Source organism: Gorilla gorilla, chromosome 6 (assembly GCF_029281585.2).
Source record: "Gorilla gorilla gorilla isolate KB3781 chromosome 6, NHGRI_mGorGor1-v2.1_pri, whole genome shotgun sequence".
In the NCBI taxonomy this organism is placed as follows: domain Eukaryota; kingdom Metazoa; phylum Chordata; class Mammalia; order Primates; family Hominidae; genus Gorilla; species Gorilla gorilla.
This window is the reverse complement of record NC_073230.2, coordinates 99,992,965-100,020,338: the sequence shown is the minus strand read 5'-3', so window position 1 is coordinate 100,020,338 and position 27,374 is coordinate 99,992,965. Positions and strand designations below refer to the sequence as shown.

Sequence of the window (27,374 nt, the reverse complement as noted above, 5' to 3'; positions counted from 1 at the left end):
GCTGCACCTGTCTTCCCATCCCTTAGGTATCAAGCCCCACGTGCATTAGCTATTTACCCTGATGCTCTCCCACCCCTTGCACCCCTGACAGGCCCCAGTGGGTGTTGTTTCCCTCCTTGTGTCTATGTGTTCTCAATGTTCAGCTCCCATTTATAAGTGAGAACATGAGGTATTTGGTTTTCTGTTCCTGCATTAGTCTGCTAAGGATAATGCCCTCCCTTCTCCATCCATGTGCCTGCAAAGGACATGATCTTGTTCCTTTTTCTGTATAGTATATATTCATAGTATTCCATATCACATATCACATATACATATATCACATTTTCTTTATCCAGTCTATCACTGATGGGCATTTGAGTTGATTCCATGTCTTTGCTATTGTTGAATAGGGCTGCAATGAACATACGCGTGCATGTATCTTCATTCTATTATAACTTTCATTGAGTTAAGAATTACCTTATCAGTCATACTAAGGCTTAAAAGTTCACATTTTTGGATTTCATTAAGCTAAATTTGTAAGGTATAAATGTAAGATTTCTGGATTTTATCAAATGTACCCAAACATACATAGCTAAATGAGTCCAATTTGAAGACATTATATCAGTGACCTATATAAGTATCTCAATAACTCATTTGTTACTGAAAACAATTTTTACTTCCCCTTAGAAGCATTGCCACGCTCTTTTTAATATGTTCAGTGACAGCAGATCTGTCTTTGAGAGTGAGTATAGATTAAAAAAATTCTATCAATGGAGATCAAATCTTAAAGTTACTAATTAAGTTGGAGTATAACAATAATTTGGAGATCAAAAATTAGATATAATTAAAATATTTTAACTCCCTTTGATTTATAAACCTCCTTTATTCAACTGCCAAAGGGTCCCAAAATGTTTTCAGCAATGGTGTTGCTACCTGGACAAATATAAATCTTCCTGAAGTGACTCCTATACGGGGTAAATTTATTTGAATACATTCATTCTGATGTGTTCACAAAAATGAACAAATAACTAAATAACTGAAATTGTTTCTAGTCACACTGTGTTTATTTTCCAGTTATTTTCATAGTGAGCCTTCATGAATTCTTTAAAATTACGATATGCTAAGTAAATCAGCAATTTCATCGTTGAGAGATATTCTATAACTTCTTCCAAAAATGATTAAGATTGTTAATAATTCTCTTTTTGGCTTAGTGAATTAGGTTTCTATTGGTATTCTCACACCAAAAAGTATTATAGACCCATAAAAAATCTATGCCAGGCAGTGTGTTGAATATACCTCTTATTGCTACTTGTACATCCAGTGACTAGCACAGTGATTGGCCTACTAGTACATTTTTACCAGTAGCTATCCAATAAATTTTGGTACATAAATTAATGAATAATAAGTGATACAAAGAGCTTATATACATATATATTATTTTTCCCATTACATATGTATTATTTTTCCACAGTGCTGCGTAATCATTCACCCAAACCTTAGTGGTTAAATAAACAATAATCACTAATGTTCACAGAACTCCGATTTGGGCAGGACTCAGTGGAAACAGCTCATTTCTTCTCCACACAATGTCAACTGAGCTGGCTTCCCAGGTTTACTGGAAGCCTGGGGTCTGGGGTCACCTGAAGTCTCACTCACTCACATGTCTAGTGGATGATAGGGGCTGTTGGCTGCGACCTTAGCTGGGGATGTTGTCTGAAATTGCTGGATTGCTCACAGAATAGTGTTTGAATTCCAGGAGCTAGCATTCAAGTGAGCAAGGCAAAGTGCACATTTTTATGTCCTAGCCTTCGAGATCACACGGAATAACTTCTTTTGTATTTTATCGGTTAAGGCAGTCACAGAAGAGGTCTGCCTGCATTCAAGGGGAGAGAGTTAGAAGCCACTACACAATAGGAGGAATATCAAGCTCATGTTGTAAGAAAGGCATGTGGGATTGGATATATTGCAGTAACCATTTCTGGAAAATACAATATGCCATATTTTCTGATTTATAAATATATAATTTTTATCCAAAACTCAAACTTCTATTCACTAGATAACTTTAGAAAATAATATTCCCAAACAAAATTCACCCTGCTAAAGGAATTCTATCTGATCCAATAAACATTTATTATCAGTTATTCTCTTACATATGCTCGTCTTCTCTCCCAAACCACTTTCACATTCATTCTAATCCTGGACCAAGGATTGTATCTTTGTTGAACGTTTTCTCTATTCCTTTTTTGCTGGGAAAATATTTACTTACGTTTCCAGTCAGTTTATCACTAATCATTTACTATTGACGTGCCCCTGTGTCTTTTTCACAGTTCAAAGAATAGACAGCATAATGCTGTTTAATATTAGGTGTTTTTTTCTAAATTGATATAAATTTTGAAAGTTATATACTCTTTCTTAGCTAGAAGAATTTTCATTTTATCTTAAACATTTTTTTCTGTTACTAACTTGAAACTTCAGTTAAAACTGAAAAATACCATTCTAATTAATGAAGTATTACAAAATTTGGAAAATAGAATGGTCTTTCCTAAAATTTGATTCTGTTATGTAACAACGATGCATATCATTTTTGTTTATTATATAAATTTTGTTTGTTACATACAATTTGGTCAGTATTTTCATATGCAGAACAAAATTTTCTTCAAATGAAAAATTGAGGTGCACACTGAGATTGGTTTGTCCTCAAAGAAGCTAAAAATGAAAAAAAATAATAAAAAATAAAACTATAATGATAAGTATTTTCTCCATTAACTCCAAAGTTGGTTTCATAAGATATTAAGGTGATTTGGGACAAATATCATTGCAGTTTTCAAAATATTGATGTCAATTAATTGTTTAAACAAGCTAAAAACTTTTAAACAATGCAAAAAATATTCATCTGGATAAAAGAAGGGATCAACTTGAAATTGGTCACATAGAAATTATATATAATTAGTTGCTTTCTAGAAAGTGAATTGAGAAAATAACCAGATTGTTTATTTTACATAAAATCATTTAGAAGTAAGTTTTAATAGTGGGCAGATAATGTTTTCTGTGTACCCTGCCATATTCCTCAGTGCCTGGCAAATGTTTGTAACATAGAGGGATGTTCAATAAATGATGTTGCATGGAGTAGCACAATGCCACCTGATAATGTATTTTCATTTCATTCCAAATAGCTATTGTTTTCTGTAGCTTTATAATGGTCTCAATATTCTTGATTATATAGGCCAGAATATGTGAGCTTTGGAAATATTTTCAATAATTAGATTTTGTTTTCTGAATGCAGGAATTATACAGTGATTATTCCTTTACTTGTGCTCTCAAAGCCCTTCCTATATACTGCTACTATAATGATATATTATATTACATTATATGTCATATCATAACTACTTCTACATGTACTTGCCTCTAACCTGAGGTTGCAAGCAACTCAAGGGTGGGATTTTTCTTCTCGATTTTGTACCCTCAGAACACTGTACTTCTGCTATGTAGTAGTGACTGTTTATTAACTCTTGAGGGATTGGATGATAATCTGAATTCCGTTTGTCTTTTTTCAGCCATACTTTTTTTTGAAAAGTGTCAATTCATGAAAATGATGTTAATATTTGAGAGCTTATGATAAACTTATTAAACCCATCTACCTAGTAAAATAATGTATTGAACTTAATACCACAACAAATAGATACATTTTAAAGTTTAGCTCAACATACTCTGTAAAGATTAATATATTACCTCTGTGTATATTGCAATGTTCTGTCTCTTTTAAAAGAGACCAGTAACTTTAAAAATGTTTTCTTTTTTATTTAAGTAGCACAAACTCCTTAACAGACATGGGCACATTATCCCTCTCAATCCTAGAAACGTGAAGGAGCAGGCCATACCACCTCAGAATCCAGAGTGATGTGTATGGGTCTATTATACATGTTTATAAATGTTGCCGGGTCCATGAATTCTTTGGATTTGCACAAGTACTTTATGATTTCTTCTGAGAGGAGTAGGTCAGGTGCAACTTGGTGTAAGTTATCGCCTGGTCCTTTAGTGCCTACTTTCATAGTCTTGCAAAGGTAGAGTGACAGTTTATGAGTTTGTGTGAGAAAATCTGTGATGACCTCTTTTAGGGACTGTGACTGTGTCACATCATCGAGATACATATCTGGAACTTTTATCACTGAAACATGCCATTGCATAAAAAGCCTCATTGGAATGTTATGAGAAATGACTATAATTTTCATTTGTTGAATAAAAAATACTGTTTCATCTTTGTCATGGCCAATATAATCTAAAAGAACTTGGTAGAGAGTGTCGCTGGAGGACTCGAGGATATGCAGAATGGAAGTGGGATAGATGAGCAGCAATCCTGTCACTGCTTCTCCTAGGTGATGTTTCAAAACTGACTGAAACATTTGTTCATAGTAGTCAGCAACATCTTTTCTTTCTACATTTGCTTGTATCTTGGCCACTAGAAACATCCTATGAAGAAGGAATTTCTTTAGGTGTAGTCGTTGTTTGTCTTCTTGAAAGTGCAGGTAATTGCTACGTGGGACTTGGAGAAAAAGAAGAGGTTCCAGTGGCAAAGGCCTTTTGCTGCCCTTCTGGTTATGGACCGAAAAGGACATGAGGAGTCTTATTTATTTTTCCAGATGATTCCAGTTTTTAGCTTATCATAATATTTATGCTGCCAGGGTACCTCTTTACTGATGAACTCGTGTTTTTATTTCTTCTGACAAAAAAAAAAAAGAGTAAATCACAGTTTGTCAAATGTTACTAAATAGTAAAATCCCAATCTTTTGCCAGTTTTATCAGGCAACAATGTATTTGAAATGAAAGACAATGTTAAAACAATACTCAAACTATAGACTTTTTTAAAAGTTTACAACGAAAGAGTTAAATCATATCCTAGGAAAAAACTTTGTAAATGTCGTGTAATGGTGATTACAGATTGTCCTTTATAAGCCAAATTTTTTAAAAATGGTATTTTATGGTAATTCTTCCAGTTTCTTTTACAAATATAACTGGTCTATAACTTTAAAAAAAAATCCAAGGCTTTTTAAGTCCTAATTAGCTTATGTAACCTTTAGTCATGTCACTAATAGTTAATAATGTTCCTTGAATAATAACAGTAAACATTTCAAGGGAAAAGTTTTGGTTCTTTGTTTTTTCTCCTATCGACGAATCTCAGAAATGATTCATTTTCCCCCCCCTTTATTTGTTTTCTTGTTGTTTTTATTGTTGTAAGGGCTACATGAAAGTATTCTGCTACTTTAACTTACTCTGCTTACAAATCTCCTCAATTTTTTTTCCAGGTCAACTTACCATTTTTCTTTTTTTTCCTGTGCTTCTGTCACGCACCTGTCCTCAAGGCCCTACTTGTCCTCCATCAGGCTCCCAACTGCCAGTCCTCTGGTGTTCTCAGCTGTCCTGTGTTCTGCCTTCCCTCGGGCATACGTGAGTCAGAATGTCAGCACCATTAAAGGACCAGAGCGCCAAGTTTCTTAATACGGGTATCTCGACAAACACTTCAAAGTCACTGCAGAGGAAGTGTGAATGGCTTATTCCTGAATGGTTTATTTTTAGTCAGGTGCATTTGTAAGTCAGACAGATGGTGAGAATCTGGACATCTTTTTCCTTTCTTTTTTTCCTTTCATTTTTTCTTTTTGATAAATAAAAAGTATGGTTGTAGAACTCCTCCGTTCTACTTAGACACTAACTAAAGACTTCAAGAACACATATCTGAATCTATGTAATGGTGAATATATGATGAGAAAGTTATATAGTAAGATTTGGCTTACTTAATGTGAATTTAAGAGATGCACCTCTTAAAATTGTGTCTTAAGAGATGCATCTCTTAAAATTGCATCCACATGAGTTCTAAACAGTAATTTTAAAACAAGTTTAAAAAACGTTTATTCAATTTTTAACAATTAAACCTAAGAGTAATTTTTTCCCTGAGTTCTGTATTATCCAAACTAATGATCTAATTTTAATGATAATACAATGATAAATTATCCAAGTAAATGAAGGCAGAGAGGTGACTTAATAATTAATTAATTGTGTAATACATAAAAATGGACTATTCTTCCTCATTGTGATTCACTTTATCACTCCCTGAAGCAATACAATCTTTCCCAAGATGTAAACCATGGTGCCAAACCATGTCATTGCCCAGTCTAGTTATTATCTCACTCTCATTCTTCTTACAGCTTTGTTGGAAGAAAGTGTCCATGTTGACCAGAGCCTTCATTATGGCCTTCTCTCCTCTCCTGGTTTCTATGATACTGCACTTTCTTTGATTTCTTTCTAAATCTCTGTATGAGGCCTTGCCCGGCAATACCTTCTCACATCCAACTCTGGAAAATACTGAGGCTCTGCGCTCATGATGTGGTGGGATCTCTCGCTCTACTTCTTTGCCCAGTTAGCTCAGCACCATCTATATGTCTCTTTTGTGAGGGCAGGTAAGTGGTCCTTAAAGCCGCTCTTGCCACTAGATTGCACGATTGATATTGGAAATTGATCATGGGGCTTTCCTTCTGAGCTTACCTGTGGACTAAAAATATTTTTCAATCTGAGGCTCAAGGTAGGCACAACTAGTTAATTGGGGTTGAGAAAGAAGAAAAAACTGAGCTCCCATTCTAGATTATTTTTGCACAGAAAATTCTCAAATTATTATCTCCAGTCACTTATTCACAACTCTTCTCTCCTTGGATGCAACTCTGTCTTTTCAAATTTAAAATGAAAACATTTAAACAATTATTTTCCTTATTAAACATGTTTCCCTTTACAAATACCCCACTTGTGTCTAAATTAACACGTTTTTTCCTCTCAGTTCCCAGGCCAAAATCCTTGGTATTATTTGTTCATGTTTCATCCAAGTTATATACTCCAACTCTATTCTTTTTACTAAGTCTTTTTACTCACTTTAATATGCCTTAAGGGTTCTTGATTTACACTACCTCTTTCATAGTACTACTTCTTTATTTGGATTATAATAAGGGTCTCTACCCACAGTATTTCTAGATTTCTCCACCCCACAAATTCAGCTAAGAGTGTGAAACCATAAGCCCTTTGATACATCTACTTTATAAAGTTAAAAAGATTCTCATTTTACAAAGTCCTCCCTGCTTTCTTCCCCTCCATAGAATGCTGGGAGGCAAAGCCTCTGCCTTCACCACATCCAGAGTGACTTCTGGTATTTATTTCCAATTTCCAGTCATGGATTAAACCAGAGAGAACATGGGGACATGCAATGGTGTGATTTGTTACCTAACACAGCTACTGATCAAAGTCAGTAGGATAATTTATGAGGTACTGCTACCCAGGAGCCCCTTTTCAGTGCACAAACTCAAACTAGTCTTTTATACACAGGTGAGATTCTTCCTCTTCATGAAACTGTTTCTTACTGACAGCCCAATTTCTTCCCTAACATGGCCGAGAACTATCCCTCAAGATAAGGCTAACCCCAGGATGTACTGTTCCACCTCAACTTTCTGTTGACTTCATTTACATATTTTTATTATAATTATGTTCTCAAAATATAAAGAATTGCCACAGCAAATGAGAGTGATGTACTATCAAGTTTTGAACAAGATTGTTAACTCACCTTGTCAGATTCCCACTATCTTCTTGGATTCCCTGAATCTCAGAATAAATAATAAAAACGATTTCATAGTTCTGCTTGTTTTATCTTCTGGCTTTGCTCATTCTCCTCCAGGTCTAGTTTTTGTGCACTGCTTTTTCCAAATCTCTTTTTTAAGATTTCTATTTCCATGGGTATCAGAACCTTGATGGCTTCCCCCTTCTTCTAAATCATAGCTCCCCACTCTGATCAATACTTCCAACACAATATCTCTCTGATAATCACATGTGTCTTTCTACCTTTTATTCCTATCAAAAGAAGCTTAGTGGTCATCTTTTCTCACCATGTGTGCTTTTTGTTTTCCTTTTATTTCATATATCTAGATTCCTCCAATATAAACCTAATAGAAGAATGATATTTCATCATGATAAACATATAAACTCTATAGAAAATCAACTAAGCTCTCCTTTCTTCAAAAGAGTGATAATATCTTAACAAAGCCTAATTGTTGTTATCTTGAAAAACATATGAACTATCATTTCTGTAAGTCAAAAAAGGCAAGTAGAGACAATGTTGCATGGTTCAAACTAATACATTCAGAAGCAATAGTTTTTAATCTCCATGGATGGTTTGACATCTTTATTCCATTTTCTCAATGTAATTTTCCATTTTCAAATTATTTTTTTGCAATTGGGTTGCTTCCTAAAAATTTTAGCTTCATTGTCACATGGCTATCTGAAAGGTTTAAAGGCAACTTGTTTTCTTATCATTCATCAATCACACTCTGAACTGTCAAGAGTAAGTTCTGACTAGATAGAAATAGAAGCAACATGCAATTCAGACAGTTTTTAATTCATTGTCATGTGTAATTAGAATTGTACACTCTCTGCTCAATGGACATTCAGCTTTAAGTGCCCAGGTGCCACAATCCTTATGTGCCATCTATTAAGGGCAAATTATTTACCTTCAGATGGTGACTCAAGAGAACTCTTCTATCTGTCTGTCTATGTATCTGGATAAAGAAGCATTTGTGTTATTCTACCCAGAGCGATCTGTTCAGAATAGCTATCCAAGTTCAAGTTCAAACAACTGATAAGTCACAGAACCTTAATAGAAGCTTAGGATGCCAAGTCTTCTTTCAATTATTCTACTTATCTACCTTTTTAATTCATCTTATCTGATGTTAATACATAGCATATACTTGTAACTCGTGTCACACAGTACACCTTATTGTTACTGATATACTTATGCCCTGGTTTCCTTTTTCAGAACCAAATGCTCCTGAATAACAAATTTATCATGTCCTTTTTGTTTTTGTAAGCCAGACAGAAAGGATTAAAACAATTAAATACCATTTATTATTTACCATGTGCCATGCACTAGATACTTTTACATACAGTAACTAAGCTACTTTTAACAGTAACCCTATATGATAGATAGAATCTTTTCTACAGTTTATACGGGAGGAAACCAAAATTTAGAGTAGTTAAGTATTTTGCACACAATTAAAATCTTCTCTCAGCAGCCTCCATATTCTGTCTACCTGGGTAAAGAGGAGGTAAATTATCTCCTATTTCTATCCATGACCACAGTGTCATTCTTCCCCCTGTCTATGAGATGATTCCTCTGGAAGTGAAGGATAGCTTATGGTTTGGATAAAGTAAATTTAAAGAAAAACTTCTACATTATACCTAGGTTTCAGCAACATTTATCTACTGTTATTATCTACTCATTTATCTCAGATTTATTGACGCCTTTGGTGTGCCAGGTGATATCATTAGGCACTATAAGAAATGTAAGTCTGAAAAATACCTACTCCCTAATTTCAGGAGCTTAGAGTCAGGTACAGGTGACGAAATGTACATGAATCTGAGATGTTCTTGAGACAGAGCAGGGAAAAACAATAAATATCATGCAAATGATGTTTAGTGCTTTAGAAACACCAATTTAGAAAGGGTAACTCTGGAGTTTTCTTAGAAACGTTAGTGAAAGAGTTCTCATTTGAGCATGGCCTTCAGAGAAACAGGATTGAAGGACAGCCTCATGAATTGGTCTCACATTCATTCCTTTAAAATGTGAGGTTGTGCACTTACTAAACTTGATTTCCATCTGGAATACCAGGCTTTAAACTCTCACCTGTGCTCAGGTCCTAGCGAAACAAAACACTCTAAATCATTTCCTTTCACTTTATGTCTTATATCAAAATGATCAGCCAAAGAGAACTAATCATCTAAATAAATGGCTTACAACTTGGGTACAGCCTTTCACTAAGAGCACATATAATAAGCTATTGAGTAGACAAAAAATATATTTGATTTAGCATAGCAAATCTGAGGGAGCTTAGTTATCAAATCACTAGGTATTTGAACATTTATTGAAAAAGATACTCCCCCTCCAAGAAAAAAAAAACAAACAAACTAGATTACTTTCTCTCGCATTGACTCTCTTCACCAATAGTATTACGGAACAGTGTTTGGTAATTACTTATCAAGGAGAGTGCAGGCTAGGAACATTTAGTTAATTGATTACAACATTTCACATAGTTTTCATCTATCTACTATTTGTAGAAAAATGTGCCAGGCTCTATGGAAATATTCTTGTGAATCAGATATTTTATCTGCACATGAAAAATTTAATTCTGTTACTGGATCTTAAGATCCCCATGACTATGTTTAGTACAGGGCTGGATGGGCGTATACAAGAGTGCAAAGATATAAACAATGAACAATGAAAGCACAAAATTTGGAAACATTTAAATTTGGCTGGAAGAATGAGCATTTAAGCTGGGAATTAAAAAATAGATATGATTTGTGTGTGTGTGTGTGTGTGTGTGTGTGTGTGTGCTTAAAGCATAAACAGCAGAGGGCATATGTTAAAGATAGGAAGTGTGGCACACCATTAAGAAAATGGAAACAATCTGTTCTGGCTAAAGCACTAGTCCTCAAACCACAGAATCTGCAAATTTGTTAAACTGAAGATTCCTGGTCTCTAGGCCAAAAATGTCTAAGTTAGTAGGCTTAAAGTGAGACCCAAGAATTTGCATTTTTGACAAGTAATCTCCCAGTCTCTCTACATACCTCACTTTAAGAAAGAAGAGGCTAACTCACAGTGATTCAAACCCTGACTGTCTATTAGAATAATCTAGTGGAGAATTTTTTATTTTATTTTATTTTATTTTATTTCCGTAGGTTTTTGGGGAACAGGTGGTATTTGGTTACATGAGTAAGTTCTTTAGTGGTGATTTGCAAGATTCTGGTGCGCCCACCCAGCACCCCAAAAGCCAGTTCCCAGTCTTACTTAATTAGTCTGGAATGGAACCCTGGTGTGTAGTTTGTTAAAACCTCTCCAGGTGATTTTAAATGTAGCCTGGAGCAGAACTGCTAGAGGGTGAGTGGTGGGAGGAGAGGGAAAAAAAAAAAAAAGTAACTTGGAAGCAGTTTGTGGAGGACTTCTATGCCACGCTCAGAAGTTTGAATTTTACTCCGTGGATAATAGAGAATCATGAGAATTTCCTGAGTGCCTGTAATTATAACTGTTTAGGAAGTTGCCCTGAAGTGCAGAGGAATTGGAGATGGGAAATACTAGAGGCACCCAGAGCCCTTTTAAGAACTCTGCAGTTGGCAAGTGATCCCTCTTATCTTCTGCCAGCTTAACAGTAAATTGTTTCAACTTTGCTGAAAACCAATTTGCAAATGTAAATCATAAGCTTAAAAATCTACTCTTTGACTAAGTAATGCCTCTTCTAGATCCCATGGTAAGTAAATAAAATTATGAGTTTCAAGTTGAAGCTAAGTGAAGAAAAAATTTTAAAAAAGAAATAAAATTACTGACAAACATTTGAAATATAAAGACAGTTTTTATAGAAAAAAGAACTTTGAAAAAATGAATATATGTATTAATGAACAACTACTACGATGCCCTTGAAATTAATTTTGAAGAATATTTCAAGGGAGGAAAAATAGTTATTCACTGAAAAGAATAGCATAATATGAAAAATTATAGATATTTAAAAATAAAATTTGGATCTGATATGGTTTGGCTGTGTGGCCCTACCCAAATCTCATTTCGAATTGTAATCTCCATGTGTTGAGGGAGGGATTTGGTGGGAGGTGATTGGATCTTGGGGCAGTTTCCCTCATGCTGCTCTGGTGATAGCCAGGGAATTCTCAGGAAATCTGATGGCTTTAAAAATGGCGGTTTCTCCTGTGCTCGCTCCCTCCCGCCTCAAGTGAAGAAGCTCCTTGTTCTGCTTCACCTTCTGCCATGACTGCAAGTTTCCTGAGACCTCCTCAATCATGCGAAACTGTGAGTCAATTAAACTTCTTTTGTTTATAAATTGCCCAGTCTCAGGTAGTATCTTTATAACAGTGCGAAAGTGAACTAGTAATATCTTTATTCAGGCACAACTTTTTTCTGTTTTGTTTTTAAATCAGTAAAAGAAACTGGGTCCTAGAAGCTACAGTGGTCTAAGCAGCAGCAAGTTTATGCATTCATTTTTGTTTTTGTTAAAATATGTTAAAATTGTCACACTGCTGGCACACCTCATTTGCATGAAATTCTGTACCACACTTACTAATTGTAGTAAAGTTTCCCCCTATCTCAGGGAAAAGAAAAAAACTACTCTGGAATGTAATTTTCTCTGAGATCTAACCAAACTTTGTTAAGTGGATTGGGACAAGATTATAAATGATATGAAAAATAACATTTTGACATTTGTCCATCAAATTTAAGAAAATAATTTGCCTATATAATTTTTCGTAATTTTTTTAAAGATAATATATTCTACCCTCATGTGGTTCTCAGATTTAAACCATAATGAACAGGAAAAAAAAAAAAAAGGGAAAGAATGCAACTGAGTGCTAAGGCAGAACATAGTGGCAGAAGAAATTAATGAAGGTGGAGTATATACTGAATATCAAGTGCAGAATTTCATAGGGGAAACAAGATAACCGTCTATATTTTTCACATATGCAGGCAAAGTGGATTTTGCAATTGCCAGTTACGTTAAATGCACTAAATAAAACTCCTAACATTGATACTATAAGGCACCCCCTTAAGTTTTCCAGTCTGCAACTGTGCATAATTTTAAAATGGTTTTTTGAAAAACATTTTAAGTTTAAATTGGATTCCCAACCTTATTTTTAAAAAGTCACAGAAACAAGAATAGAGAGAAATCTAGCCATGTTTTAATTGGTAGAATTTTGGACGGATATTTGTTTTGTATTTTCCAAATTTTTCAAGTGTGTCTATGTTATTATGTTCAGAAAAAAATAACATTAAAAAATAAGGCTATTGCAGTGGTTTGGTGAATGATGATACATGTGTTGCTTTGTTTGTAAGTCTAGGATAGTCTAGCCTGAGAGCCTGCTATTGAGTAGAACTTGTAGAATGATGGATCATGAACCAAATTGAACAAAGAGAAGCTTCACTCTGGGAAATCTGTACCTACCAACTAAGAGTCAAGATAGGAAAATATAAGGGTATAAGATAGGGAAATTACTAAGAAACAGTCCAGGAATTTTAGTCCAGACACCTTGCATACTACTGAGTAAAAGGTGAGTCTTCAAAGAATTTGCGCCAGTTGGATACAGTCTGAACTAAAGCAGTTGCTAAGACTGAAAATGTGCGAGCCATCACCAAGGTAGAATAGACCTGATCCACTGGATATGGGAGGTTAGGAATGCAAGGATTTAGAGATGACACTGAAGGTTTGAATATCAGTCACTGGGAGGACTAACATTTTTTCTTTAAATAAAGATGGAAGATACAGGAGGATGCCCAGATTTGGGAAGAAAAATAGTTTGTGTAGATTATCTTGAAGTGGAGAGGCCATGGAAATATCCAGGTATATATGTAACTATGAATCTGAAGATCTGAGGAAGTCTGGACTTATGATGAAAATTTGATAGTTGTCTGCATTGAGGGTAGAACTGACACCATGGGAAACAATGAAGTCATGAGATAGTGAAAGGAAAGAAGAAGGTGGAGGAGCACATTATGGAACATCCAGTTTTAGGGAGTAGGCAAATAAGAGGCAGTGAAAGAGGCAACAACAAATCAGAAATAGGTAGAGAATTAAGAAAACACAGGCTTATGAAGGTCACTGCAGGAGAAACGTTTAAAAGTTGGTGGTTGAGGTAAAATTCTAAACAAAAATAAAAAAGCCTAAGGACTGGGGTGACCATTTAATATTGGCAATTACGTTTCCTAGGGGTTTAAAGAAAAATAGATCTGGTAAAATAGTTGAGCAAAGCCAGGCTGCAAGCATTGAGTGGATCAAAGGAGAATAAGTGGTCAGAGGGTCGACCACTCCTCCACATTTGTCAGTAAGAAGAATGAAAGCACTCTGATAGTAAACTATAGAGGAGGAAGATAGTAGATTAATAGTCGTATAGTAATCCTAGGTTTTTACCTATTAAAAACTAGCATGCTGGGTATCTTTTTGTCTTTTCTATCATTGTGTCCAGCCAGGAAGGTGGAATCTGAAAATGGAATGCTGTATGGTATGCTTCGAAAATACCTTAAGATTGTCAGCTTCTATACAGAGATTTGGAGACTACATATAACACTAAACTCTCAGTTATGTTTCTTTTATCTTCTTTTAATCAGTTTTTTTTCAGCTTCTTTGCAGGACAGAACACTAAAGCTTTATGACTTAACTAACACACAGTGCACATTATGATGAGGTGACATAAACACAACAAATTTGAATTTAGTTTTTTATGACTTAAAATCTTTGTGTAATAGCAAAGTTGCTTTACACATACAAATTTTATTATGATTAGAGTAATATCTTCACAATTTCATTACTCAGGCCCATATAACCTATTATGCTAAAAGCTAATATCTATTTTAGTGCTTCCTTTTGGTTTAGCTTTGAACAGTTGTCACATGGAATGGAGAAAATTTGACTAGAAGTTTAGAGCTGGAGGGGAACTTGGTACCCCTGACATAACGTACTCCGTTTGCAATTAAGAAAACCGTGGCAAAAAGAGACAGATATTACTGATTTCAAGTTGCTTACTTGTAAAGTTGCCAGAAAATGTGTGCTCATGAAATACTAAAACAGGGAGATAATATTTCACACTAGAGTATTTTTTAATATATTGTAAAAGTTTCAGTGGATAAAGTGGTGTTAGAGCTATTCTGAAAGAAGTTGTAGGAATCTGAATTTTATGACACTTAATATTGAGAACCATTAAATGTTTTAAGCAGTAAAGTTATATGATGAGTTACACATTTAATGGTGACTAGTTTTGGGAAGACAGAAATTTTACAGTCAGGTATGCCCTACTAAAACATTATTGTATTCCAAATATGCAATGAGAGTCTAGGCTAGAATTTAGAACTTTAAAACGTATTTCTTTTTAAAGTAACAGTAATATTAATCCAAGTCTAAATAACATATTGTTTTTATTCCATGTGACTAGAGCAGGAGTACAGTAAAAACAACATAATAAAATATTTTTAAATATTAGCTATGTGCTAGATGCCTAAGCAGATTGCCTTTAATTTATCCAACAAGCCTTTATTATCCTGAAACTTTCCCAGCATCCATTAAATTTAAAGCCCTTTGCCCATTTTAACTCAAGATACCTCCACATTTCTTTGGAAACTGTACCTACTAGCACTAGCAGTTGTGGACAGTTGAGAGACTTATGTATCACTGTTTTAATATATGTGAACATAAAGTACGATCACTTTTTTTGTGAAGACTATTTTGTGAAAATATAAAAGGGTGATGAAGTAGAGCACAGTGTTGATGGTGCCTGCTTCATTAAGGACAGCACATTCCTGGGGGTCTAGAGTAAGAATGCAGTGGTATGGGAAGTATAGGCACCTGTCCTCCATCATCATCATGAATGCCTCTCTGGTCCATGTCTCACCTGTCATTATAGTTCTTTGTCTCAATGACAAGTACCTCTTAACTACATATGTGCCACTGTTGGCCTCATGGAAACCATTTCAATAGTGGTACGTGTTCCAAGAGTTCCCAGGCAAAGCTGTTCTGGGCTCTGTGTGCCTTGCGTGCTGAAATATAGATAATAGCTTTATGCTTTTTTTTTCCTAACTCAGGAAGTTTTAAGTGCCACATTTTGTAAGATAGTGGCTGATCTAACTATGAGGACCTTATTTCTAACCCATTGATTTAGCTAGTAGGAATCATTATTTCTATGTATTTTCTATTTAAATTTTTAAATTTTAAATTGGCTATATCCCTTCCACTGTTCAGTTGTGGTATACTCAGAAAAATCTAAACATTAATCATACAAGGTGAATAAAAGCATAACTATAAAGGCAAAGTTCTCAAAATCATATAATTAGTTTTAGAGTCAAACATTAAAATTATTTGGATTACCCAGTCCTTAAAATTGTCAACTCTTTTAGCTATACAACTTGAGTATCGATTGCAGTTGCTGTGATTATATTTGCTCCTAATTATAATTTTTATTAAGGATAGTTTGGATTTAAGAGAGGCCACACTTTTTTGGTTTGGTTTTCTGGGAAGAGTAATTTTGTTTTAATCATTAACAGAATTGCAAGTGTAAGTTAACTTTCATATCTGGCATCTACTCTACCTTAATATAAGGTAGAGAAATAGCCTGGCCTAGTCATTGTTATATGGGTTAAATCTCTCATCTGCTTCTCAAAATAATGCATCTGTCTACCATGGACCTACATTTAATGCCTATCTCATTTGAGGTGTGTGTGTGTGTGTGTGTGTATGTGTGTGTGTTGTTAGAAAAGTTCTTAAAACTTTTCAGTAATAAGCCATTATCATAGTAGAAAGAAAGCATACTTTTAAGCTTTGCCTCTTGAGCAAACTGAAGGCCCATTTTAGATCTCAGGCTCACAGGGTCCAGGGAGGTGATATTTAATAAGTTTCTAGAGGTTAAGGCCAATGGTGTGACCTGTGTTCAGTGACTCATTGTTGTTAGAAATTTGCCTCCAGTGATCTATTTGAGAACCAGGCTAGTTTTACATTTTTTATAAGGTCATTCTCCAAGACCTATGCCTCTTAAAAAGAGGAACATTCTTCACGGTCATATTATTATATTGGAATTCAAGTGCAGGTCTCTGGCCTAGTGTATATCTTCTCTGCCTTCAAAAAACTGTTTTCTTTGTGACTTAAAAAATGAAAAATCCGTATCTTTTTTGACCGAAGATAACTTTATACTTTTAACCTATATTTCAGAAAGCCAATCTTTAGAGAAAATGAAATATTTTAAGGGAAAACTAAAGCATAGCCATGCTCTGCAAACTTTTAAAACATTAGTTTCAGGCTGTGATTGCTGTTTTCTATTTGACTTTCAAGTTAGTTTTAATTGGCATAATTTTACTATTTAATAGTTAAGCATTTTTTTCTATAATAAGATATAAAGGTGAACAATAAAAAGAACAAAAATAAGTTTATGTTATACAAAATAAAATTAAAGAGGAAGAATTTTGTATGGGTAGGGTGATGGCAAAGTCAAATAAAATTCAACCACACCATACAGAAGAGCTAGATTAAATCTTGAATGCTTTGTGTTATGTGAGTAGAAAAGAATGATCGCTCTGAATACTTTATAACCTCTAAGAGGAGAGAATGTTGCTGCAGCAATATCTGGGAAATACAATCAGTGTGTCTGAAGCCAGCATCTATTTATCTTAAATTAATCATTTTTTTTTCCGAGTAAGTGGATGATAATCCTGGTGCTGGGTGCCAGTGTCTTTTTATTCATGCCATAGATAAAACTAGAGCACTCCTATGTTGGTGAGAGCTATACAATACAAAAGGTCTCAAGCTGTAACTCTTCTGTAAGATTATAGACAGCTTTATAGATTTGCAACATGATTTTGGGATTGAGAATCAGTAAATAATTGTATCTAAAGTAAAATCTTGTGCATAACCAAGTCTATTTTACCTTTCTGCCCTCAGGAAAGTATAAACAAGGTATTCTAAATATAAGGCAGTAATTTTTCTTCTTCATTATTAAATTCTCTGGTCAAAGGATTTCCTACAACTGAAGTGGAAAAGCCTTCACTAAACTGTAAACTGTCTGGTTGCTGTTAGTGTGAGCCATAGGGTGAAGAGAAGCATGGTACCTCTGATGCAGTGAACCTCAAATGACACCACATTGAAGGCCCAGCAATCAGGCTTACATTCAAATATGTACTCTCTTTATCTCTTCTGAAAAGAAAACCAGGCCAGGCACGGTGGCTCATGCCTGTAATCCCAGCACTTTAGGAGGCTGAGGCGGGCGGATCACCTGAGGTCAGGAGTTCGAGACCCGTCCGGCCAACATGGTGAAAACCCATGTCTACTAAAAATTAGCCAGGCATGGTGGCATGCGCCTGTAATCCCAGCTACTCGGGAGGCTGAGGCAGGAGAATCACTTGAACCCGGGAGACGGAGGTTGCAGTGAGCCGAGATTGCACCATTGCACTCCAGCCTGGGGGACAAGAGTGAGACATCATCTCAAAAAAAAAAAAAAAAAAGTAAACCAGGAAAGTAGTCTGGATTTTTTTTTAAGTAGGTCTTCTTTCCTAGGCATTGTCAGTAAGTATTATATTATCGTCTTGTCTAGGGTAGAGGGTAGAGTAGCAAGAAGGAAGTGAGATCTCCTCACCTCTAAATTGAACAGTGTACTGGGATTTAACCATCTTCTAACTCTCGCATTATGTCTCAAGAATATATGTGGATATACAAATATTTGTCAGTAGACATTAGACATTGTGATTAAAAGCTGTGAAAAATATGTAAAATACAATGAAATTTTGGTCCTCCTGGAAAAGCATCTAAAAAGAATTCAGAAGGGAATGGAGCAATGACTCAACATATCAGATTTAGTTAAGTGGTACTGATAGCAGGATGAAAGTTAACCTAACTTAAAAATTAGGTAAGGCTATGTGGCTTATAAGAGTTAAGAACTCTACCATTGGTAAGTTATGAAATCCCTTTTATAGACTATGCATAGGGCTCAAGGTGACCCTTAGTTGCACTGACAAAATAGTCAGCAACTGGGTTGAAATCCCAGATCAATATAGATCTTCAATTGGCTAAGAAGGTAACCTCAAAACTGTTTGTAGTGATATCATTTCCTTCTTAGATAAAATTCTTTTAACCCTGGAAGATTTGTAATTTATAGTAGAAATATCTAAAATAACTAAATTTGGCAGCATATTTTTGTATTAAGAGGAGGTGTACACACTTAGTATTTTAAGGATTTCTAATGTGAAAGAATCTGCCTTACTAAGTAACAGGTTAGCTTTTTAATTCCATCTTAAAATGCATAACTGAGTAATTGATTTAGATCTGTTATTTTAAATAGAAATCTTACCAAGTTTTATATAACATTGAAACATTTAAGATTTTATGTATGTATACAGAATCTATTATTGTTTGTCATCTATCTATCTATCTATCTATCATCTATCTATCTATCTATCTATCTATCTACCTATCTACCTACCTACCTACCTACCTACCTACCTACTTACCAATCTACCAACCTACCTACCTATCTACCAACCTACCTACCTATCTACCTTCCTTCTGAGCTATTTGATTTATCAGCCAGGCAATTTTAAAGGAATTGTCTTTAAAGGAAGGATTTTAAAAAATTGGGCCAATGATCAATTGAAATCCTCTTATACTATTAAAATATGCTAGACTAATAATTTATAAATTGATTTTAAAAGCTTGAGGGTAAGTCAGGTTTTGAATTTGCTAATTTGACAAATTTATATTAAGCTTTAAAACCAAGTAAACCGATGAATTTTTTTATGCATAAAAGCTTCTCTCAAGGACACAGAAACACTTTTTATTGACAGTATTGATTTGTCTTCTCCCTTATGAGAATGTGAGGAGATAGAAGTCAACACACATAGTTAAGAGTGAATGCTTCCTGCCCCAAATGTTCCCAGCCTTTCAGCACAGTTGCTTCTCTTAGCAGTGGAAGGTGGCCATCTTCAATATCAGTAACCATCCTGACCTTTCTGAGACCAAAGGCCAAGTAGCTATGGACCAACCTGAGAAATTGCTCTCATGTATTCATGCTGAGTTTCCACTCCTTTATTGTTTTATATGACACAGGTAATATACATTTCTTATAGAACATTTAGAAAACAAACATAGCCAACAAGAAGATGATATTCACTTGTATCTCGTGACCCAGATAAATTAACCACTACCAATGTTCCGTGATGCTCCTCTGTAATTGCAATTGCGTACAGATGTGTTTAGTTTGAAATATAATGAGTTTTAGTTAACATGTATCCCTGATAATGTTGCACACTCTCACTCACACAGTCATGCTTTTCTGCCTTGTATTATAATTATGGTTTTCTACCTTGCTTTTACCACTTAGTAACATGTTATGAATTCCTGTTATTAGTAAAATAAAAATAAGAACTAAAAGTACTTTAAAATATATTTAAAGACAATGTAAAAGTGTATAAAAATCATAAAAAAGAGCTGAGCCCAGGGCCTCATGCCTGTAATCCAGCACTTAAGGAGGCCAAGGCAGGTGGATTGCCTGAGCCCAGCAGTTCGAGACCAGCCTGGGCAATATGGCAAAACCTCATCTCTACAAAAGTCCAAAAAAAAAAAAATTATCAAGGTGTGGTGCTGCACACCTGTAGTCCCAGCTACTCGAGAGGCTGAGGTGGAAGGACCACCTGAGTCCAGGGAGATTAAAGTTTCAGTAAGCTGTGATTGCTTCACTGCACTCTAGCCTGGGCAACAGGGCAAGACCCTGTCTCACATTAAAAAAAAAAAAAGCATAAAAAAGTATTAAAGTGTAAACAATAAAGCAATAGCTTTATGTTTAATGGCTGCATAAATTCCAATGTACAAATGCACTTTGTTAAATAACCTTCCAATCTTCAACATTTTTAAATTGCCTACTTTTTTGTTAAAATAAGCAACAGTCTATGAACATCTTTGAATCTTAGTTAATTCATTTTACAATTTAAGTAATTTCAGATGTAAAATATGTGGCAAAATGATTATGTATTTTTTAAGGGTTTGACAAATATTTTCAAGTTATTCTACAGAAAGATGAACCAGTTTATGCCCAGGAGTTGCTTCTTAGTTAAACCCTTGATAGGATAAACTGAGAAACCCACCAAAATTAGAATGCCCATCTCAGAATTAAAAAAAAAAAGCATTAAAAAACAGACTAAATGGATACTAGTTTTGTTATCAGAAATAGTTGAGTTTAAGGTGTGAGGTGCTCTTATGTTAATTCTGACCAAACCTAGCAAAGATCCTGCCATTACATCAAAGTGTTGCACTGGGGTTGTCAGAAATACCAACTGTATGGCTGTTGGTTTGCAGCAAATAAACATATGCAAAAAAGCTCAACATCACTGATCTTTAGAGAAAATTAAAACCACAATGAGATACAATTTCACACCAGTCAGAATGACAATTATTAAAAAGTCAAGGAACAACAGATGGTGCGGAGAGATACGAACACTTTTACACTGTTGGCGGGCATGTAAATTAGTTCAACTATTGTGGAAGACAGTGTGGCGATTCCTCAAAGGCCAAGAACCATAAATACCATTTGACCTAGCAATCCCATTACTGTGTATATACCCAAAGGACTATAAACCATTCTATTATAAAGGTACATGCACATATATGTTTACTGCAGCACTATTTACAATATCAAAGATATGGAATCAACCCAGATGCCCATCAGTGATAGATTGGATAAAGAAAAGGTGGTACATATACACCTGGAGTACTATGCAGCTATAAAAAAGAATGAAATCATGTCATTTGCAGGGGCATAAATGGAATTGGAAGCCATTATCCTCAGTAAACTAACACAGGAACAGAAAACCAAATGCCGTATGTTCTCATTCATAAGTAGGAGCTGAACAATGAGAACATATAGACATAGGGAGGGGAATAACACACACAGGGGCCTGTGAGACAGGGGAGGGAGAGCATCAGAAGAAAATAGCTAATGTATGCTGGGCTTAATACTTAGGTGATGAGTTGATAGGTGCAGCAAACCACCATGGTACACATTTATCTCTGTAACAAACCTGCACACCCTGCACATGTACCCCAGAACTTTAAAAAGAATTGAGAACTTTTTGATGATCATATACCATGTAATATCTTTTGTCGATAAATTCTCATATACACTGGAAATCTCCGCTTCTTGTTACAGTAGCCTCTACCAGAGTAATTAGAATCGTGTAGGAGTGGTACAACCTTTCTTAACACAGACAATATAGATTTCATGGTATAATAGTTGAGTACTTAGGCACCAGCCAATAATCTATCCCTACGAATCCAAGGAAGATTGTCCTTCATCCATTCCAAAGAAATTGACCTTTATTCAGTCCAAAAGGCATTTAATTTTGTCTTTAATATTTCTGGTAATATAGTGTCCATTACCCATGTAAAAAATTAGTGTGCACTTAACATCCATTACGATGGCTACTATCAAAAAAACAGAAAATAACAACTGTTGACAAGAATGTGGAAACATTGGAATGCTTGTACACTGTTGATGGGATTGTAAAATGGTGCAACCACCATGGAAAACTGTATGGAGGTTCCTCAAAGCACAAAAATAGATTTACCAGATGAGTCAACAATCCCACTTCTAGGTATGTAGCCAAAAGAATCAAAAGTAGGGTCTCCAAGAGATATTTGCCCACCCATGTTTATACCAGCACTATTCACAATAGCTAAGAAGTGGAAGCAACACAACTGGACATTGATGAATGAATTGATTTAAAAATGTGTGTGTATGTATATATATATATATATATATATATATATGTACGTGTGTATGTATGTATATATACATATACACAATGGAATATTATTCAGCCTTAAAAAGGAAGGAAATCCTGTCGCACACTACAACACAAATGAACCTGGAAGACATGCCAAGTGAAATAAGCCAGTCACACACACACACAACCAAATACTGTTTGAGTCCACATATATGAGGTATCTAAATTAGTCAAATTCCTAGAAACAGAAAGTAGAATGGTGGTTACTAGGGACCAAGGAGAGGGGAAAATGGGGAGTTGTTTAATGGATATAACATTTCTATTTTGCAAAAAAAAAAAAAGTTCTGGAGATGTGAATATACCTCACACTATTGAACTGTAAACTTAAAAATAATTAAAATGGTAAATTTTATGTTAGGTGGTTTTTACCACAATTAAAAAATGGTGAATTACATGTAATGTCAATTATATTTTAATTTTAAAAAATAGTTTCCCATAAATCTTATATAGAGTTTTAAAAACATGTTTAATTCTCTCACGCCTATAATCCCAGCACTTTGGGATGCTGAGGCGGGTGGATCATGAGGTCATGAGATCGAGACCATCCTGGTTAACACGGTGAAACCCCCCCGTCTCTACTAAAAATACAAAAAATTAGCCAGGCGTGGTGGCGGACACATGTAGTCCCAGCTACTCTGGAGGCTGAGGCAGGAGAATGGCGAACCCGGGAGGCGGAGCTTGCAGTGAGCCGAGATCACGCCACAGCACTCCAGCCTGGGCCAAAGAGCGAGACTCCATCTAAAAAAAAAAAAAAAAGAAAAAAGAAAAAAATGTTTAATTCTCTGTGTGCGGTTTGCTAAATATTTTTAAGTGTTATTATATTTTCTTATGTAGACTAAGGTTTCTTACTGTAGTTGTTTTTACATGGCATCAATTTCTTCATGTTTTTGATATAAACTCTTTTCTCGCTACTAATATATGAGATCCATATTATTCTGTTGAAATTCAACATAACAAAATGTATCTTGGCTAAAGTCTAGACATAGGAAAGAAGTTTATTGTGTTAAATACTAGAAACTTAGGACAATTTTTCAAGTCATACCCGTTCTTTTTGAAATGTAAGTTGGAAATATTCTTAAGATCCACATAAACTTATATATTTTCTTATCTACAGGGTATTTTATCTATTAAAGATGCTACATTAGTTATATAGTTGTTATACACTTAACTACTCTAAGACCCTTAGCAACAGTCCATGCATAATTGCTTGGAGTTTTAAATGCTAAAGAAAAATGGTGAATTTGCACTCACTAGGTTTTGTAGTGAATTCTTGACATGCATAGCCAATGCACCATCAGGCTAAGTAGTACTCATGAAGAAACAGAGATAAGACATTTCTGGAAGTGTGAAAATTCTGATTTGAGAGAAATGTATGCAGAATTGATATTTATAGTACTTATTTTCTGGCTCTAATATGTTATATATTCTGTTCTTGGATATTGGCTAATTATCACGTCAGTAAATGCTGTATCTGGAAAACATTTTGTCAAGTGAATAAGACTTTTCATATTTCTGGTAAAAGAACAGTATATATACTTTTATACATGTTTCCAAAGATCAAACAGCTTTAAAAAGGTGTACATCTGGCTATTATTTAACCAGACTGAATAATGCATGAAAGAATGTAGACTCTTTGGAATAATGTGTTATTTTAATTCTTACATGACTCTGTTACAGAGCAAGTTTATTTCCATTCTGGGGTTTGATGTATAATCTTTCTAGTCATAGAACCATATGAACCAATCACTGTCTCTTACCTCCCTTCAAACACACACACACACACACACAGAAAGTTTAATGATAATAGCACTTTTTCTACTCATATACTCATAGATTATGATGAGACTCAGTTGAGGCAACTTAGTTCATTGAAAAGACCATGGATTTCATGTAAAGACAATTTGGGGTTTAAATTTGGCCTCTATATTTTATTATAATTGGAACATTAAGCTATGAATGAAATCTGTTAGTTTTCTAATTTAAAAAATGGGAATAGATGTCAATGCCTACCTAAAGTTGTTGTGTAGAGCAAAATATGATAATATTAAGTGCCTAATGTAAACTCTGACATCCAATAAAAGTTTCTTCCTTCTCCTTCATTTCCTACAGAAAGACTTGAATTTTTTACTTTTGTTTCCCCTTACTTTTCTTTCATCTTGAAAAAACACAAACAAACATGTCAAGTTTGTAACTGAAGACAGATAAGAAAAATTTTGAATAGTACCCTGTTTATAATCCTGAGCTTTTAGTGGAATTATTTCTGAGGATTAATCTTGTCCTGCAAATTTCTTGGTTTAAAAATAATATATATATTCTTATATACACATATATATGTGTGTGTATATATTCTTACATATATGTATATATGTGTTCATACATATATGTATTATGTATATTCTCACATATATGTATGTATGGCATAGATAAATTACAATAAAAGAATATTCTAAATGTTATATATAATAAAATATATAAAATCTCTATATATTTTTATATATTCTCTATATATAACATTTAAAAAGTTATTTTATTATTTAATTGTAATCTCTTATCTATGCTATCCATATGATTCTGTAGAAACTCAGTATAACAAAACATAACTTGGACAAAAGCTAGGCATAGAATACAATTTATTGTGTTTAATACCAGAAACCCAGTACAGTTTTTCAAGTCAAGTTCTTTCCATATTAGAATATCAGTTAAAATTAGTGTGAGGCTATGTTATTATTAGGATATGTATATAACTATATGTTAGGTATGTTATTAGAATATATTATATATATTATTATTATGATATATAATGTCCCTTGTATGTAACCAATCTCACATTGTTGCTGTTCCTTCCCCCTTGTGGGCACCTTTCCCCACTTGGTCATGCTCTGATATCCCATGCAAAGTAGCTCCTCCTTGCCAATGTCCTCCTTCACCTTCTCAGGCTGTGACACCTTTCTGACACTTTCACTGTGTAGTTCCACCCACTGGATAGCACTTGCTCAGCCTGCTTAGGTTCCCACACACCGCACTCGGCTTTCCTCTTTTGCATATGTGTACCTCCCTGCTCTTTTGGGGCTCTGTCTTCCCATGCCAAGCTGCCTTCCTCTCCCACTGCATGGTCACCATTTTTAACCTGCTCATGCTCTGTCAGCACACTCTAGGACACCCATTCACATAGCCCTCTTTACCTTTGTCAAGCTCCAGAATCCCATTTTGGTCATTCTTTCTCAAAATGTGGACACTTTCCACCCTTCTTGGTTTCTGTCACCCCGTACCAGGCCTCTTGCTGGTGAATGCTCTTGCTATCCTACTCCGACTCTAAATATTTCACACCAGGCAATTCCTCCCTCTTTTGGCAGGATATCCTCCGCACCCAACTTCAAATTTAACACCCCTCATTGAGCTTTCCTCTTGCATGAATGTCCTCATCACCCTGCTCAGACTCTGTTACCCCATGCCAAGCTGCACTCACATGCAGATTCCCTTCCTATTACACTGGGTTCCAAATCCCCTTTGCTGTGCCTTCTTCCTGTGTGGATGCTTCATTCACCTTGCTTAGACCTAAAACCATAAAAGCCGCAGAAGAAAACCTAGGCAATACCATTCAGGACATAGGCATGGGCAGGGACTTCATGTCTAAAACACCAAAAGCAATGGCAACAAAAGCCAAAATTGACAAATGGTATCTAATCAAACTAAAGAGCTTTTGCACAGCAAAAGAAACTACCATCAGAGTGAACAGGCAACCTACAGAATGGGAGAACATTTTTGCAATCTACTCATCTGACAAAAGGCTAATATCCAGAATCTACAATGAACTCAAACAAATTTACAAGAAAAAATCGAACAACCCCATCAAAAAGTGGGCAAAGGATATGAACAGACACTTCTCAAAAGAAGACATTTATGCAGACAACAGACACATGAAAAAATGCTCATTATCACTGGCCATCGGAGAAATGCAAATCAAAACCACAATGAGATACCATCTCACACCGGTTAGAATGGCAATCATTAAAAAGTCAGGAAACAACAGGTGCTGGAGAGGATGTGGAGAAACAGGAACACTTTTACACTGTTGGTGGGACTGTAAACTAGTTCAACCACTGTGGAAGACAGTGTGGCGATTCCTCAACAATCTAGAACTAGCAATACCATTTGACCCAGCCATCCCATTACTGGGTATATACCCAAAGGATTATAAATCATGCTGCTATAAAGACACATGCACACGTATGTTTATTGTGGCACTATTCACAATAGCAAAGACTTGGAACCAACCCAAGTGTCCATCAGTGATAGACTGGATTAAGAAAATGTGGCACATATACACCATGGAATACTATGCAGCCATAAAAAATGATGAGTTCATGTCCTTTGTAGGGACATGGATGAAGCTGGAAACCATCATTCTCAGCAAACTATCACAAGGACAGAAAACCAAATACCACATATTCTCACTCATAGTGAGAACTGAACAATGAGAACACATGGACACAAGAAGGGGAACATCACACAGCGGGGCCTGTTGTGGGATGGGGGGAGGGGGGAGGGATAGCATTGGGAGATATACTTAATGTAAATAATGAGTTAATGGGTGCAGCACACCAACATGGCACATGTATACATATGTAACAAACCTGCACCTTGTGCACATGTACACTAGAACTTAAAGTATAATAAAAAAGTTAAAAAAAAGATTCCACCATCCCTTAAAAGGCTGCTCTCTCCATAGGCAGTTAGCGCTACCCAACCTAATGGCTCTATGGTGGAATTGTCCATGAAGGGAAAGGAAAGAAAGGGAGAGGATACAGAAAAGATTATTAGTGACTTGCTCTCTATTTTAAATATTTAATTGCATTTATAAAAATAAATATTTTATTCTAGAATAGCTTCAGGTTTGCAGAAGGCTTGCAAAGGTTGTTCAGGGAGTTCTGGTATACCCTGCACCCAGTATACCTAAGATCTTCCATTGGTGTGATATATTCATCACAACTAATAAACCAATATTATGGTACAT

General features: G+C 35.1%; 1 protein-coding gene across 2 annotated transcripts; it reads right to left on the bottom strand.

Annotated features, from left to right (window-relative positions):
• Positions 1 to 1,021: 1,021 nt before the first annotated feature.
• On the bottom strand, positions 1,022 to 5,418 carry TEX47 (testis expressed 47). 2 transcript variants are annotated; one of them, XM_019030349.2, is made up of 2 exons: positions 5,290 to 5,418; positions 1,022 to 4,693 (listed from the first exon to the last, which is right to left on the bottom strand). In XM_019030349.2, exon 2 carries the CDS (start codon positions 4,590 to 4,592, stop codon positions 3,831 to 3,833), a length of 762 nt encoding a protein of 253 aa, XP_018885894.1. In that variant the 5' UTR covers positions 4,593 to 4,693; positions 5,290 to 5,418; the 3' UTR covers positions 1,022 to 3,830. The 2 variants fall into 2 exon arrangements, with proteins under 2 accessions (XP_018885894.1, XP_004045747.1); XM_004045699.3 differs by having other exon boundaries at positions 1,022 to 4,696; positions 5,290 to 5,407.
• Positions 5,419 to 27,374: the final 21,956 nt, after the last annotated feature.

Excerpts from the sequence above, each read along its gene's own strand:
- TEX47 (XM_019030349.2), bottom strand. The coding sequence starts at position 4,592 with ATGTCCTTTTCGGTCCATAACCAGAAGGGCAGCAAAAGGCCTTTGCCA.